Genomic DNA, 17,543 nt, shown 5'->3' with positions numbered 1-17,543 from the left:
GCTTTTATACCCAATCATGGCACCCACCTGTTCCCATTTAGCCTGCACACCTGTGGGATGTTCCATATAAGTGTTTGATGAGCATTCCTCAACTTTATCAGTAATTATTGCCACCTTTCCCAACTTCTTTGTCACGTGATGTTGGCATCAAATTCTAAAGTTAATGATTATTTGCAAAAAAAAAAAAAGTTTATCAGTTTGAACATCAAATATGTTGTCTTTGTAGCATATTCAACTGAATATGGGTTGAAAAAGATTTGCAAATCATTGTATTCCGTTTATATTTACATCTAACACAATTTCCCAACTCATATGGAAACGGGGTTTGTAAGATTTAGAAGTTTTGTAATTATTTAAGAAATAATGATAATTATGAGAGTAATTGTGAGTGATAATCATAAGGTAAAAAAGTTGAAATGATGAGGTAAAAGTCATAATTATGAGATAAATGGTCAAATCCATGCGATAAAAACTCATGATTATCAGATAAGTGGAAATAATTTGGTATATAGGTCAAAATTATGTGATAAAAAGTTACAATTATGAGATAAAGTCGATTTTTATGACTTCGTATCGCATCATTTTCTCATTATTGTATTTGTTACCTTCTTGAGACCTCCGAAAACAGCCACCTCTTTAGGACCACCCATTCTAGATATATAAGGATTTGTATTTACAACATGCAAATTTAAAAAAGGTAAATGTTTTTGTTTGTAATTGTTTTTAATTCAAGTTATTACAGTATGTCTCTATATACATATTTATTTTATTGATTTTGGCCAAAGGGGGCACAATTCAATTTCTTACACACACACTTATTTACATATGTCGACCAGAGAGGGAGCACTTTTAAAACCGACACACAGTCAATTTGAAAAATCCCTCCTTTTTGGGACCCTCCTAATTTTGATAGATTTCACCACCAGGGGTGCAAATGAGACATTCTCTATTAGATGCAATGGTTTTCTGTATTGTTCACCGGTCCTCATATGGAAGCTACTTTTCCCTGTTGATGTCTCAAGAAGGGTAGAAATACGAGAACACACACACACACACACACACACACACACACACACACACACACACACACACACACACACACACACACACACACACACACACACACACACACATACGTGTTTGGGTGACATATGAGGACTTATGACAAAAACGTGACATATGTGGACATGCCTTTCCAATGGTCCTGCAGGCCTGGGAATCAGACGGTTAGTGAACCAGAATTTTAGAAACACAGTGGTCTATTGAGATTTTTGCAACTCTTTTGTTTTTTTATGAACCTGATTTTTATGGTACATATGAGGACTTGTCAGGTTTAGGTGACAAATGAAGACCAGAGTGTTTAAGATTTCAAGTTTATGTGACATATGACGACCATGACGTCACAGAGTGTTTAAGATTTCAGGTCCATGTGACATATGATGACCATGACGTCACAGAGTGTTTAAGATTTCAGGTTCATGTGACATATGACAACCATGACGTCACAGAGTGTTTAAGATTTCAAGTTTGTGAAATATGACAACCATGACGTCACAGAGTGTTTAAGATTTCAGGTTCATGTGACATATGACAACCATGACGTCACAGAGTGTTTAAGATTTCAAGTTTGTGAAATATGACAACCATGACGTCACAGAGTGTTTAAGATTTCAGGTTCATGTGACATATGACAACCATGACGTCACAGAGTGTTTAAGATTTCAGGTTCATGTGACATATGACAACCATGACGTCACAGAGTGTTTAAGATTTCAGGTTCATGTGACATATGACAACCATGACGTCACAGAGTGTTTAAGATTTCAAGTTTGTGAAATATGACAACCATGACGTCACAGAGTGTTTAAGATTTCAGGTTCATGTGACATATGAGGCTAATGACATCAGAGACTTAACAAAACCACCTGAGTTGGTTTAGTTGATGTGTTGTCATTTAAAAAAAAAATCCCAATCCCATGCTACTGTACTCTAAAACCAAGAAGAGTTCAAAAGAAACATGGGTAAAAATGTAATTGTCGACTAAGTGTAACTGAATTGTTTTTGTGGATTTTGTCGCTAAGAATTATCTGGAATAAATACAAAACGCTTGCTGTTTATTTTGCTTTTTTAATTGCTGGTAACATACTCAAACTACCACAGAAGATGTGGGAAAACATTTTTTTTCCCTTTTTTTAATATAATTCTGTTATGGATGTAGTACTTGATGGCAAGCCAATCTCTGTCCTGTAGAGCTACTAGTTCTTTATGGAGGCAGGCTTCACAATCTTTTTTACCTGGTACTTTGTTGCCAGTTACAAAATGCAACATGTGTCATTCAACTGCTTCCACTTCTTCCCCTTTGCAGCTGTCATAAAGGAGACAAAATACAATTTCTTACTGAAGGAAAAATGACTATAACACAGTGAAAAGGTGCAAAACGTAATATAATATTCTAGTAAAGGATGTGGATTATTTATTTACCCCGCTTTGGAGTGGACCAAGTGGAAGAAGCTTGAGACATACCCACTTCCAGCGATTTGTCCTGCTGTCAATCTGAAAGGAAGAATTAGAAAACTGTAAAAGTAAACATTTAACATATTGTGCTTTGTGAAGCAGCGGAGTATATGTGTTGTCTGTCTATTTATCAATAATGCGGACCAGGAGTGTTGGCTGAGTTCTTAACGTTTGCTTTCAGAGCGTGCATATCACAACATACAAGATGCCGTCATGGCGACACAACCTATCCCGGGCTACCGCGCATGCTCGTCACTCCTGTTGCATGCTGGGTAGGGTGGTTCTTTTTTCCCCTGGCTCATAACATCACAATATAGTACCATGTATATGTGTTCAGTTTATCAAAGCACCAAGCAAACAGATATGGTCATAATTATTTTAAGTCCACTACGCAGAATAAACACAACATTATTAATATTGCTACTACGGATAATTTGATCAAAAATTCCCTAAAACAGCCCACTACCTATAATATAAGTTTTTAAACATAAGATCCCTGATAAAAAAAAATGTTTCTGTTGTTAGCTCAGAAATTGCCTGTTCAGATGTTATGATTGTGGCTCAGAGATTTGTATGTAGATTATATTTATTTTCCATAACAAACAGGATAACTTAAATACCCTGGCAGTGGCAATAAGCTTAAATGTTTGTATTTACATTTTTGGAGTTGATTTTCATAAAATTTGCTATTTAACTGCTACTGTTTAACAAGGACTGATTTAAATTGTGTTTGCTCAACAAATGTTTTGGCGCTTTTGTTCATGTGGGAGAATATTCCAATAAAGGTGCACTACACACTACTTTTGAATTCATTATTGGGCTTTGCGTATACAATGCATTTAATCGCGATTAATAAGAGAAATAGTGCGATTAACTTCGATTAAAAATTTTAGTCATTGCCCAGCCCTAATACATATACAAACCCCGTTTCCATAAAAGTTGGGAAATTGTGTTAGATGTAAATATAAACTGAATACAATGATTTGCAAATCCTTTTCAACCCATATTCAATTGAAAGCATTACAAAGACAACATATTTGATGTTCAAACTCAAACTTTTTTTTTTTTGCAAATAATAATTAACTTTGAATTTCATGGCTGCAACACGTGACAAAGTAGTTGGGAAAGGGCATGTTCACCACTGTGTTACATCACATTTTCTTTTAACAACACTCAATAAACGTTTGGGAACTGAGGAAACTAATTGTTGAAGCTTTGAAAGTAGAATTCTTTACCATTCTTGCTTGATGTACAGCTTAAGTTGTCGTGTTTTACGCTTCATAATGCGCTACACATTTTCGATGGGAGACATGTCTGGACTGCAGGCGGGCCAGGAAAGTACCCGCACTCTTTTACTACGAAGACACGCTGTTGTAACACGTGGCTTGGCATTGTTTTGCTGAAATAAGCAGGGGCGTCCATGATAATGTTGCTTGGATGACAACATATGTTGCTCCAAAACTTGTATGGACCATTCAGCATTAATGGTGCCTTCTCAGATGTGTAAGTTACCCATGCTTTGGGCACTAATACACCCCCATACCATCACACATGCTGGCTTTTGAACTTTGCGCCAGATAGTTATTTTCCTCTTTGTTCCGGAGAACACCACGTCCACAATTTCCATATATAATTTGAAATGTGGACTCGTCAGACCACAGAACACTTTTCCACTTTGCATCAGTCCATCTTAGATGAGCTCGGGCCCAGCGAAGCCCGCGGCGTTCCTCTGTGTTGTTGATAAATGGCATTTGCTTTGCATAGTAGAGTTTTAACTTGCATTTACAGATGTAGTGACCAACTGTAGTAACTGACAGTGGTTTTCTGAAGTATTTCTGAGCCCATGTGGTGATATCTTTTACACACTGATGTCGGTTTTTAATGCAGTACATCGCTTACGTGCAGTGATTTCTCCAGATTCTCTGAACCTTTTGATAATTTTACGGACCGTAGATGGTAAAATCCCTAAATTCTTTGCAAAAAAAATGTTTAGCAGTTTTAACATCAAATATGTTGTCTTTGTAGCATATTCAACAGAATTGGGGTTGAAAATTCTTTGCAAATCATTGTATCCTGTTTATATGTACATCTAACACAATTTCCCAACTCATATGGAAACGGGGTTTGAATGTATTTATATATATATATAGCCTATTATTTGCGCACTATTTACAAGTTATGTACCAAAAACACGACCACCGAAAAAATACTTTGATCAATGAAAACAGCGCTGCAGAAACCGGCTGTAAACAAGAGGCACTGCATTTTCTGAATTGAAACACTCATTTTAAAGCTTTGACATTAACATTTTAACACACACTAATCTGATTCAGAAAATATGAGGACCTTATATGAAACACACCTAGGTCTTTCTTGGTTCAAACAATATGAGGACATGACGAGTGCTCACATGTAGAATTTATGTTGTTGACTTGTAACATCTCCTGTTTTGCTAAACATGAGTTCCAAACTCCCTACTGACTAACATGGATGTACCCTTACGAAAATGTTGTCATGTAAACTGATCTGTGACAGATTAAAATTAATGAATGTCTTTCAAAATATAGGTTGGGTCAAATTTAGAGCAGATATAGTAAAAATAGACATGTAATAACCTGTTGGAGGGATGAAGTCGGTTTATGGCTGTCATCTGAATCTAGAGAATGTTGAGATAGAACCTCAAACAGTTGGTTTCTGCAACAAAACACAAAAATATAATGTCATAACTAATTAATTATAACATTCTCACCACTTTTTGTTGATAAAAATCTGAGCACACAATGCCAGATAAAGGGTAAAGATTATTACAGAGTTTCAGCTCTTAGACAATTCATTAAGAATGTAACACACACAAAAATCTGGTTCAGAAAATATGAGGACCTGAATTGAGACACTCATTTTAAAGCTTTGACATTAACATTGTAACACACATTTTCTGGTCCAGAAAATATGAGGACCTTATATGAAACACACCTAAGTCTTTCTTGCTTCAAACAATATAAGGACATGACGAGTGCTCACATGTAGAATTTATGTTGTTGACTTGTAACATCTCCTATTTTGCTAAACATGAGTTCTAAACTTTCTACTGACTAACATGGATGTACCCTTGCGAAAAAGTTGTCATATAAACTGATCTGTGAGAGATTAAAATAAATAAATGTCTTTCAAAATATAGGTTGGGTCAAATTTAGAGCAGATATAGTAAAAATAGACATGTAATAACCTGTTGGAGGGATGAAGTCAGTTAATGGCTCACATCTGAATCCGGAGAATGTTGAGATGGAACCTCAACAGTTGGTTTCTGCAACAAAACACAAAAATATAATGTCAGAACTAATTAATTATAACATTATCAGCACTTTTTGTTGATGAAACTCTCAGCATACAATGCCAGATAAATAGTAAATATTATTACAGAGTTTCAGCTCTTAGACAATTAATTAAGAATATAAAACACACTAAAATCGGGTTCAGAAAATATGAGGACCTGAATTGAGACACTCATTTTAAAGCTTGGACATTAACATTGTAACACACACTAATCTGGTTTAGAAAATATGAGGACCTTATATGAAACACACCTAAGTCTTTCTTGGTTCAAACAATATAAGGACATGACGAGTGGTCACATGTAGAATGTATGTTGTTGACTTGTAACATCTCCTGTTTTGCTAAACATGAGTTCCAAACTCCTTACTGACTAACATGGATGTACCCTTACGAAAATGTTGTCATATAAACTGATCTGTGAGAGATTAAAATTAATAAATGTCTTTCAAAATATAGGTTGGGTCACATTTAGAGCAGATATAGTAAAAATAGACTTGTAATAACCTGTTGGAGGGATGAAGTCGGTTTATCGCTCACATCTGAATCTGGAGAATGTTGAGATAGAACCCCAACAGTTGGTGTCTGCAACAAAACACAAAAATATAATGTCAGAACTAATTAATTATAACATTAACAACCACTTTTGGGTGATAATATTCTGAGCATATAATTCTACATAAACAGTAAAGATTATTACAGAGTTTCAGCTCTTAGACAATTCATTAAGAATGTAACACACACAAAAATCTGGTTCAGAAAATATGAGGACCTGAATTGAGACACTCATTTTAAAGCTTTGACATTAACATTGTAACACACATTTTCTGGTCCAGAAAATATGAGGACCTTATATGAAACACACCTAAGTCTTTCTTGCTTCAAACAATATAAGGACATGACGAGTGCTCACATGTAGAATTTATGTTGTTGACTTGTAACATCTCCTATTTTGCTAAACATGAGTTCTAAACTTTCTACTGACTAACATGGATGTACCCTTGCGAAAAAGTTGTCATATAAACTGATCTGTGAGAGATTAAAATAAATAAATGTCTTTCAAAATATAGGTTGGGTCAAATTTAGAGCAGATATAGTAAAAATAGACATGTAATAACCTGTTGGAGGGATGAAGTCAGTTAATGGCTCACATCTGAATCCGGAGAATGTTGAGATGGAACCTCAACAGTTGGTTTCTGCAACAAAACACAAAAATATAATGTCAGAACTAATTAATTATAACATTATCAGCACTTTTTGTTGATGAAACTCTCAGCATACAATGCCAGATAAATAGTAAATATTATTACAGAGTTTCAGCTCTTAGACAATTAATTAAGAATATAAAACACACTAAAATCGGGTTCAGAAAATATGAGGACCTGAATTGAGACACTCATTTTAAAGCTTGGACATTAACATTGTAACACACACTAATCTGGTTTAGAAAATATGAGGACCTTATATGAAACACACCTAAGTCTTTCTTGGTTCAAACAATATAAGGACATGACGAGTGGTCACATGTAGAATGTATGTTGTTGACTTGTAACATCTCCTGTTTTGCTAAACATGAGTTCCAAACTCCTTACTGACTAACATGGATGTACCCTTACGAAAATGTTGTCATATAAACTGATCTGTGAGAGATTAAAATTAATAAATGTCTTTCAAAATATAGGTTGGGTCACATTTAGAGCAGATATAGTAAAAATAGACTTGTAATAACCTGTTGGAGGGATGAAGTCGGTTTATCGCTCACATCTGAATCTGGAGAATGTTGAGATAGAACCCCAACAGTTGGTGTCTGCAACAAAACACAAAAATATAATGTCAGAACTAATTAATTATAACATTAACAACCACTTTTGGGTGATAATATTCTGAGCATATAATTCTACATAAACAGTAAAGATTATTATAGCGTTTTAGCTCTTAGACTATTATTTAAGAATGTAACATTCACTAAAATGTGGTTCAGAAAATATGAGGACCTGGATTGAAACACTCATTTTAAAGCTTTGAATTAAACATTGTAACACACACTAATGTGGTTCAGAAAAATATGAGGACCTTATATGAAACACACTGAAGTCTTTTTTAGTTCAAACAATATGAGTACATGACAAGTGATCACATATAGAATTCATGTTGCTGACCTGTAACACCTCCTGTTTTGCTAAACATGAGTTGTAAATTCCACAGACTAACATGGATGTACGCTTAAAAAATGTTGTCATATAAACTGATCTGTGAGAGGTTAAAAGGATTAAATGTCTTTTGAAGAATAGGTTGTGTCAAGTTTTTAGCAGATATAGGGCAGCACAGTGGAACAGGGGTTAGTGCATGTGCGTCACAAATCGAAGGTCCTGAGTAGTCCTGAGTTAAATCCTGGGCTCGTGATCTTTCTGTGTGGAGTTTGCATGTTCTCCCCGTGACTGCGTGGGTTCCCTCCGGGTACTCCGGCTTCATCATACCTCCAAAGACATGCACCTGGGGATAGGTCTATTGGCAACACTAAATTGGCCCTAGTGTGTGAATGTGAGTGTAAATGTTGTCTATTTGTGTTGGCCGTGTAATGAGGTGGCGACTTGTCCAGGGTGTACTCCGCCTTCCGCCCGAATGCAGCTCAGATAGGCTCAAGCACACCCCGCCAACCCAAAAAAGGGACAGGTAGTAGAAAATGGATGGATGGATGGATAGTAAAATAGTCAAGTAATAACCTGTTGGAGGGATGAAGTCGGTTTATCGCTCACATGAATCTGGAGAATGTTGAGATAGAACATCAACAGTTGGTGTCTGCAACAAAACACATAAAAATAATGTTAGAACTTATTAATTATAACATTATCAGCACTTTTTGTTGTTAACATTATGAGCATATAATGCCAGATAAATAGTAAAGATATTTATAGAGGGTTTCTGTCTCTTGTCCCGCTCATGTCTTGAGATGAACTTCCCTCGGTACTCGACCACAAAAGAACCTTTTTAAATTGATGCAAGAGCAAATACACCATATCCTGATAAAACAGTTTATCAATTAACAATGTTTGGAATATCTGTTTTAAAAAGGAATAATAATAGTCGTTACTTGACTAAAAATTCAATTACAAACAGAATTACTCTTTCATAAATGTAAATAATTATAAAATTAAGTACAAACCCCGTTTCCATATGAGTTGGGAAATGGTGTTAGATGTAAATATAAACAGAATACAATGATTTGCAAATCATTTTCAAGCCATATTCAGTTGAATATGCTACAAAGACAAAATATTTGATGTTCACTCTGATAAACATTTTTTTGGTGCAAATAATCATTAACTTTAGAATTTGATGCTAGCAACACGCAACAAACAAGTTGGGAAAGGTGGCAATAAATACTGATAAAGTTAAGAAATGCTCATCAAACACTTATTTGGGACATCCCACAGGTGTGAAGGCTAATTTGGAACAGGTGGGTGCCATGATTGGGTATAAAAACAGCTTCCCAAAAAATGCTCAGTCTTTCACAGGAAAGGATGGGGCGAGGTACACCCCTTTGTCCACAACTGCGTGAGCAAATAGTCAAACAGTTTAAGAACAACGTTTCTCAAAGTGCAATTGCAAGAAATTTACTGATTTCAACATCTACGCTCCATGATATCATCAAAAGGTTCAGAGAATCTGGAGAAATCACTCCACGTAACCGGCATGTCTGGAAACTAACATTGAATAACCGTGACCTTCGATCCCTCAGACGGCACTGTATCAAAAACCGACATCAATCTCTAAAGGATATCACCACATGAGTTCAGGAACACTTCAGAAAACCACTGTCACTAAATACAGTTTGTTGCTATATCTGTAAGTGCAAGTTAAAGCTCTATTATGCAAAGCGAAAGCCAATTATCAACATCCAGAAACGCCGCCGGCTTCTCTGGGCCCGAGATCATCTAAGATGGACTGATGCAAAGTGGAAAGGTGTTCTGTGGTCTAACGAGCCCACATTTCAAATTTTTTTGGGAAATATTCGACACCGTTTCATCCGGACCAAAGGGGAAGCGAACCATCCAGACTGTTATCGACGCTAAGTTGAAAAGCCAGCATCTGTGATGGTATGGGGGTGCATTAGTGCCCAAGGCATGGGTAACTTACACATCTGTAAGTTACCCATCTGTTTGGAACAACATTTGCTGCCATTTAAGCGCCGACTTTTTCATGTGCGCCCCTGCTTATTTCAGCAAGACAATGCCAAGCCACATTCAGCACGTGTTCAGCTTCATAAAAAAAGAGTGCAGGTACTTTCCTGGCCGGCCTGCAGTCCTATCAAAAATGTGTGGTGCATTATGAAGCGTAAAATACGACAGAGGAGACCCCGGACTGTTGAAGGACTGAAGCTCTACATAAAACAAGAATGGGAAAGAATTCCACCTTCCAAGCTTCAACAATTAGTTTCCTCAGTTCAAACGATTATTGAGTGTTGTTGAAAGAAAAGGTGATGTAACACAATGGTGAACATGCCCTCTCCCAACTACTTTGGCACGTATTGCAGCCATGAAATTCTAAGTTAATTATTATTTGTAAAAAAAATTATTCCGTTTGGATTTACATCCAACACAATTTCCCAACTCATATGGAAACGGGGTTTGTAATTAATGTGTTACTTGAAAAAGAAAAGTTTTAAATATCTAGCATATGCAGTTGAGAGACATTTCATGAGAGCAGAGTGTGTGTGTGCCTTTAAAAAGCTGTGCCTTTTGCCAAGTGACGTGGGACGTCAGCGCCCAGACATAGCAAAATAGTTCAGCTGTATTTTTTAGCTTAGCAGTGGCAGTTAAGATAGTTCTGTTGAATGTTTTTGTTTGCGTGTGGATGAGGCCTCTTTCTATTTGATATCGTGTTCGTAATTACTTCCGGGGGTTGCTTTCATTAGTAAAAAGATATTACTGCACTAAACCTTTTGTGCTTCTAACGCTGTCTTGTTGACATACAATCACATCAAAAGTAGCATGCCAGATTACATAAAACGCATCGTAACAGCGTTTTAGCGTACATAAAAGTTATTAGATTACTCGTTACCGGTAAAAGTAACAGCATTAGTAACATCGTTTTCATATACCGCTGTTATACCATCCATCCATCCATCCATCATCTTCCGCTTATCCGAGGTCGGGTCGCGGTGGCAGCAGCCTAAGCAGGGAAACCCAGACTTCCTTCTCTCCAGCCACTTCGTGTAGCTCTTCCCGGGGGATCCCGAGGCGTTCCCAGGCCAGCCGGGAGACATAATCTTCCCAAAGTGTCCTGGGTCTTCCCCGTGGCCTCTTACCGGTTGGACGTGCCCTAAACACCTCCCTAGGGAGGCGTTCGGGTGGCATCCTGACCAGATGCCCGAACCACCTCATCTGGCTCCTCTCCATGTGGAGGAGCAGCGGCTTTACTTTGAGTTCCTCCCGGATGGCAGAGCTTCTCACCCTATCTCTAAGGGAGAGACCCGCCACACGGCGGAGGAAACTCATTTGGGCCGCTTGTACCCGTGATCTTATCCTTTCGGTCATGACCCAAAGCTCATGACCATAGGTGAGGATGGGAACGTAGATCGACCGGTAAATTGAGAGCTTTGCCTTCCGGCTCAGCTCCTTCTTCACCACAACGGATCGATACAATGTCCGCATTACTGAAGACGCCGCACCGATCCGCCTGTCGATCTCACGATCCACTCTTCCCTCACTCTATTAGACAGTAAGGAAATGATCCAAATGAGATGTTGATACAGTTACCATTGATATGATACATAACAAGACATACCTTTCCAATCATTGATCCACTGGGCCTTAAAACAAGACTTGTCACATCCAGATCAAATAAACTCGGTGGCTTCAGCCTCAGGATTACGTCTCGCTCTTCTTTTGGACACGATGTCTATTTCATGTGTTGATGCGCCTAACAAATCCACACATAAAAATGAAAAAGGTCAGTGACACAGAAATAAAACAAAGAACTAAACCCTTCAAAAACTGTTAAATTTAGGCTCAATGCAGACATGAAGCTTCTCAAACAAAGAACTAATGTAACAATATCAGTAACATGCCAACTCCACAGTACTTATCAGCTTGAAATATTTGTATTTGAGAAAAAGTATAAACAATTTGAAGAACTCTAGTCTGTCTTGTTTAAAATTAAGAAAAGGTTTACTAGCATAGTGATCAAGGGTGATGGGTCAAATGGAGAGAATAATTTCACCACACCTAGTGTGTGACAATCACTGCTACTTATAATCTTCCATGCAACTTTAAAAAAAAAATGTTAAATGCCTTGGCCTTGGCCCAGAACTGAAATGCTTAATTTAACCTCATAAAATCAAATCTGATTGCAATTAATAACAACAACATTTAACTGTTGTTTATAATGAACTATTTTCCTATGTTAAAAAACATTGGTCTATTTAATTACGTTAAACTCCATTTTATGCTCACCTGATTCAACCATGCTGCCGAAGACTGTCAAAGATTGTTTGTGGCCAAGATAGATGTCCCCCTCCGGTGATGCAGGTTCCGGAAGTGCTGTTCACTGAGCGCTCTGTTGTGCTCAAAATCGTGTGTGAAGTTGTGTATTTCGATTATAAATGGTCCTTTTGGAAAACCCTTTTTATATATATATTCAATATTAAGTGTGATACATGAGCTGTATAACTTCCATGATGAAAATAGTTAACTAGTGATTTAGCCCTCTGTTAGGAGCAGACATCGTCCAGCGGCCAATCAGGCGGCGCCTAACTGAAAATTGGACCAATCAGACGCCGAGACTCTTCAGAGTGGGCGGAAGTAACCGTCTTGAACACCATGTAAAGTGAATACCTCCAAAAACAATCCCCATATTAATCCTAAATTTGCCCCAAAGATAAAAATACCCAAATAATGTGCTATTGTAACCATTTGAAAATATTAAATACTGTATGTAGGGGGGGGGATTTATGCAAAAACCTACATTTCAGGCACATTTAAATTAATTATTGTGCGGCATTGTATTTTAGTCAACATAATAGCAAAAAGCCCAATACAGTAAAATACTGAATCAAACCAATTAAATCATCACCATAATCCCTTTATTACTAATTGTCTAGCCCAAATCCTCTCCAGATAAACCAAATGAATAGATAAAACTAACATAAAAAAGGTTCAGATCATCAGATCAGTTGAACATGTGTTATTTGATTTAGAATTTAAAAGTATGTTTATTGCTGTAATGATTAGATGTTTTTCAAAATGTTGGAGTGTGTGAGTTTCTGACCCACATGACATATGAGGACATATGACATATGAGGACAAGTGTGTGTGTGTGTGTGTCATAATAGCAAAGATGGCCACTAGGGGCAAAATCGAAGGTGAGCAAAAAAATTAAACACACTTTCACACACTTTTTCTGAAAATTTGACAAATGAAGACTTCAGAGATTTTTGGTCTGGGAACATGCTGGGAGGGTCTAGAACACGATAGCATTGCGGGAAATATGGGGACATGGAAAATGTCCCCGTATTTCAACAGGTCCTCATATGTAAGGTGAAATTTCATAAAAATGTCCCCATATGTCACTTTGACAAACGCACACACACACACACACACACACACACACACACACACATCTTCTTGACTTTTTAATGTAAAATACCATACAAAGCATTTTTAAGAACATATTGTAATTATGGACGGTACATGTGCACGATGGTGTCTCAAACTGAGACCATCAGTAAAAAAGACCAATCATTACAAGTACAATTGTACAGTACAGTAGTACAATACAGTACGGAAGTACAGTCCATCATAACTGATATAGCACTTCAGTTCATAAAACATTACTCATTTTGTATGGTGCACGAGTGGTATAATATTTTATATCTATAAAAATAAATACTTTGCATCTATCATCAATAAAATCCTATTGTTTATAATCCACAGTTTACAATTTTAAATACTGAGCTTGGTGAATATTGCGTGAGTCAGTTCTTTTTTATGACATAAAGATGATGAAACTCACTTTTGTGTGTAAGTGAAACTTTCAAAACACACTATTTTGTTTTCACCAGCTGGCTAGAAAGTTTCACCGCACTGTTCTGACAAAAGCAACAATCTCAATTTCTTTCTTGACCTTCAAACCACATTACAGTAAAAGAGAATAATATCTCCAGTGTAATGACAATACAGCAGGCCTGATGACTATCAATTTACATAATACTGTACATATTTCAAAGATAAATCCAAATAGTTTTTCAAAATATACTATAACTAATTCAGTGTAGGTAAAAAAAAGATAGCAAAACATCCTAGCTTTGAGTTATAGGCAACAAAGCATATTATCGTAATATTTAAAAAATATATTTCATTAATTAATGTTATGTTTCACAACATGCCGAGAGCCAATAAAAAGAGCTTTGAAGAGGCGCACTTTGAAGTACAGTACAACCATGGCCAAGCTGCTTGCTATCAACAACACATGAAGAAAAGTAATAACTGTGGATAGCAATCATGGCTAGAAATCAAACAAAAGCATGGTGAGATATGAAAACGATGCATATTGTTTCTCTTTGGTTCAGCATCCAGTCTTCAAGGCAGATAATGACATGAAATCTGAGAATTGGAAGTTGCACCCACACACACACACACGCCTGATGTTATGTTTTACTAGAATAATTAGAATAAAATAAATAGAATATTGACATTTCTAACGCTGCTTGAAAATTTCAATAAAAACATGATTTAACCCATCGGAAGCAGTTATGTTTTTTTACACTCAAGTCTTAAAATGGCAGAATTAAGATATTTTAAAAGTTTGACCATACAACTTTATTTTTAGCTTTTTCTTCCGTAATATTTTTAGAAGTTTGACATCTTTCTTAAACAATTTTATTTGTGTAAAAATTCTGACTTTCATAGTATTGTATTTTGGCAGTTTCTTTGTACAATGCAAACTTTAAACATGAGAATGTACGTTTTTTCAAGTATTTTTATTTAAGGAAGAGTATTTTTTTAATTATTTTATAAGAGTATTTAAGTATTTATGTTTCCTCTCACAATTTTGCAAACTTATTCTTTATACACTTTTACCCTAGAATTTTCAAAATCATTCATGTCATATTATGAATTTTTATGTATGATTTTTAAGACATGACTTTTTTTTTTATCTTAAAAACACATGATCATTCTCATAAAATAACAGCTTTTTCTTTCATTTCTTTCATTGTCATATATTTTGGATTTTTTTTCTTCCATCCATATTACATTTTTTATTTTCTAAAATTATCACTTTTTCCTCTAAATATTTCAAATTTGTCATAAAATTCCTCCCTTTTGCTTGTACAATACTTTCAGTAATTCCTAATTACTACATAGCAAATATTTTCCATATTCGAACTTTATGTTTGTAATATTCCGACTTAATCCTCATAGTATTTTTGTATTATTTAATTTATTCTCTGTGTGGCTTTATTACTCCATAATAATCCAGTGGACATGAGTATAGTCACATGGTAACCACTTCAGATGTGTCCTACACATTTAAGCACAAAGCTGTATAAAACTAATTATAGCACATTGCAGTCCCTCCAGGTATTCACTGGCTTATTTTTTATTTTTTTGCATTCTAGAATGTTTGAATTTGCAGCAGCTTTTTCAGAAAGTTTTGTTTTTTAATAAAAACATTTTTATACTAAAAACATTAAATCAAATTGTGATTTTATGAATTTGTAATTGTAACCTGAAAAAGCATAAGATATCAACTCAAATTGGAAAATAAATACTGTGTTGATGTTTTATTTGTTTTATACCACACAGACTTAAAAATGTACACTAGACGGCAGTAAAAACACATACACAAAGCTCATTGTACTGTTTTGATTAATTTATTTAAAAACAGTAATAATTAATGACAATTACAGAAACCAAAGGCTTCCTGACACTGTTTGTCTGTCGTCCACAAGTTTCAGACATTCTCTGTGTATATTTTACGCTTGAAAAGCATTTGTCCATCTTAAACATTAATTCATGTTAAGAGCATCTGTGAACTGTTAAGAGCCGTCTACTGCATATTGTTAATTTTTGTTTGTAAATGAAAGACGATGAGAGATTATCATCTCACCCAATGAGAAGCTTTTCTCAATTGCCTTGCCCTGGATAAATAAAGGTTAAATAAATATATGAATACATGTAAACTAAGAAGTAAATGTTTATATACTACATTACCCAGAAGGCTTAGCACTGTCGACAGGAACTGGAAGTAAGTGTTATTACAACTGTGCCATTTGCGCAATAAAGAGTTAATATATTGTAATGCATTGCTGTTTCCTGGAGGGACTGACTTTTTTTTTTTTTTTATGTTTAAAGTGGCTTCTTATGGGTTGAAGTAGCATTTCCTGGCTTAATATTTTGTAGTCTCTGATCTATCAGATGCACGTCACTACAGTGCTCTTGAAAGAAGAACTTGAAAATTAAAAGCACACAACCAATCAGTCCAAAATCGTGCTCAAGCTAAATGAACTGTGTTTACATAATTGTCTAAGAGCATTTCATGAAATCCATAAAGGCAAAAAAAATGTAACAAATAAAAGCAAGTGCAATTGAGTACAATAAAATTGCAAAGTAGAAAAGATTGTATGAAAAATCACATTTACATATATTTAGCAATGTATACAGTATATTAGGAATATAAAAATATTTAGGTACATGTACTTGAAGTAAGGAGTGAGTGTCCTAAATGCTTGGATATTGCCTTTTTTTAAACTAATTAATTCAGTGGTAAATTAGAATGATAAGAGAAGCTCCATTAAAAAATCTGCAGATGTCCTCTTTAAGGAAAGAGACAATATTCCACGGTATGCAGATTTTCTTTGCAAAGAAATGGCTGCTGTTAGACAAGAGAGCCAGCCTGGTTCTGTGCAGGCACCATAATGGGCACTCCACCCATGCGGGTGATGTTGGAGGCCGTGACCGTGGTGGGGGGCAGTGGTGGAGGTGTTGGAGTGGCGTGCGACTGGTTATAGGTCTGTGGGAGAGCCTGGGCCTGCGGCAGCTGGGTGAAGCGCTCTGGTCTGGGTTGTGCGCTCCCATTGGCATCCGAAGGGTCAGGCTGCCCTCGCGGTAGGGTGGTGTTGTCGTTGTAACCGTAGTGGGTCGGCGTGGAGACCCCTTGATGGCGTGACTGCCGGTAGCCGGCCGTGCCGCCGACGGCTGTGATGATGGAGCCTGTGTCGGAGGGAGGCCGCTGGGGGTAGTGCTGTAGGTGGTGGTGGTTGGAGGGCTCTCTGTGTTGTGGGCTGGAGGCGATGGAGGACAAAGTGCCGTTCTTGGAGATGATGTCGGAACCCATGCCGCTTTTCGCCCAGGACACCCGTTTGGGAGCTTGAGCGTCCTCTCTGTAGGCATGTGTTTACATCACATCAGTATTGTTCATACAGTATGTATAGGAATAATTTAGGGTAACACATTAACGATTTGCATCTGAATCGTTTATTTATTACGATTCTAAATCAATTAATAATTTTTAAAGAATGAGTAAAACAAACAAAAAGAAAAACAAAACAAACAATTTTTTTTTAATATCAATTTTTAAAAGGACACTTTTTAGGCCATCTCCACGCTTAATTGCTGCACGCATACGTCAGCAGCATATTTAACTATAGGGATGTCCTGATCTATATTTTTAGCCTCCGATTCTTTGACTATTGATTA

The 17,543-nt window shown here is 36.4% G+C and overlaps 1 protein-coding gene and 2 long non-coding RNA genes across 5 annotated transcripts in view; all 3 read right to left on the bottom strand.

The window, feature by feature from the left end:
- Nucleotides 1–2,107: 2,107 nt before the first annotated feature.
- Nucleotides 2,108–6,466, bottom strand: LOC133550565 (uncharacterized). The gene is made up of 5 exons (XR_009806315.1): nt 6,352–6,466; nt 5,741–5,818; nt 5,130–5,208; nt 2,482–2,553; nt 2,108–2,365 (listed from the first exon to the last, which is right to left on the bottom strand). It is a non-coding gene; the product is annotated as an uncharacterized LOC133550565 (long non-coding RNA).
- Nucleotides 6,467–6,849: 383 nt separating this feature from the next.
- On the bottom strand, nt 6,850–11,976 carry LOC133551388 (uncharacterized). Its single transcript, XR_009806488.1, has 4 exons — nt 11,632–11,976; nt 8,568–8,643; nt 7,574–7,651; nt 6,850–7,040 (listed from the first exon to the last, which is right to left on the bottom strand). It is a non-coding gene; the product is annotated as an uncharacterized LOC133551388 (long non-coding RNA).
- A 1,488-nt stretch (nt 11,977–13,464) lies between these two features.
- esama (endothelial cell adhesion molecule a) overlaps nt 13,465–17,543 on the bottom strand; it is a 180,264-nt gene continuing 176,185 nt past the window's right edge. For all 3 annotated transcript variants that reach the window (XM_061898050.1, XM_061898049.1, XM_061898048.1), the window contains one exon: nt 13,465–17,227. In XM_061898050.1, the coding sequence (XP_061754034.1) occupies nt 16,723–17,227 (505 nt within the window). In that variant the 3' untranslated portion in view covers nt 13,465–16,722. The remainder of the gene's footprint in view (nt 17,228–17,543) is intronic.

This window comes from Nerophis ophidion, linkage group LG04 (assembly GCF_033978795.1).
Source record: "Nerophis ophidion isolate RoL-2023_Sa linkage group LG04, RoL_Noph_v1.0, whole genome shotgun sequence".
Taxonomy (NCBI): domain Eukaryota; kingdom Metazoa; phylum Chordata; class Actinopteri; order Syngnathiformes; family Syngnathidae; genus Nerophis; species Nerophis ophidion.
Note: the sequence above shows the minus strand (reverse complement) of the source record. Positions and strands in the feature narration are given on the sequence as shown.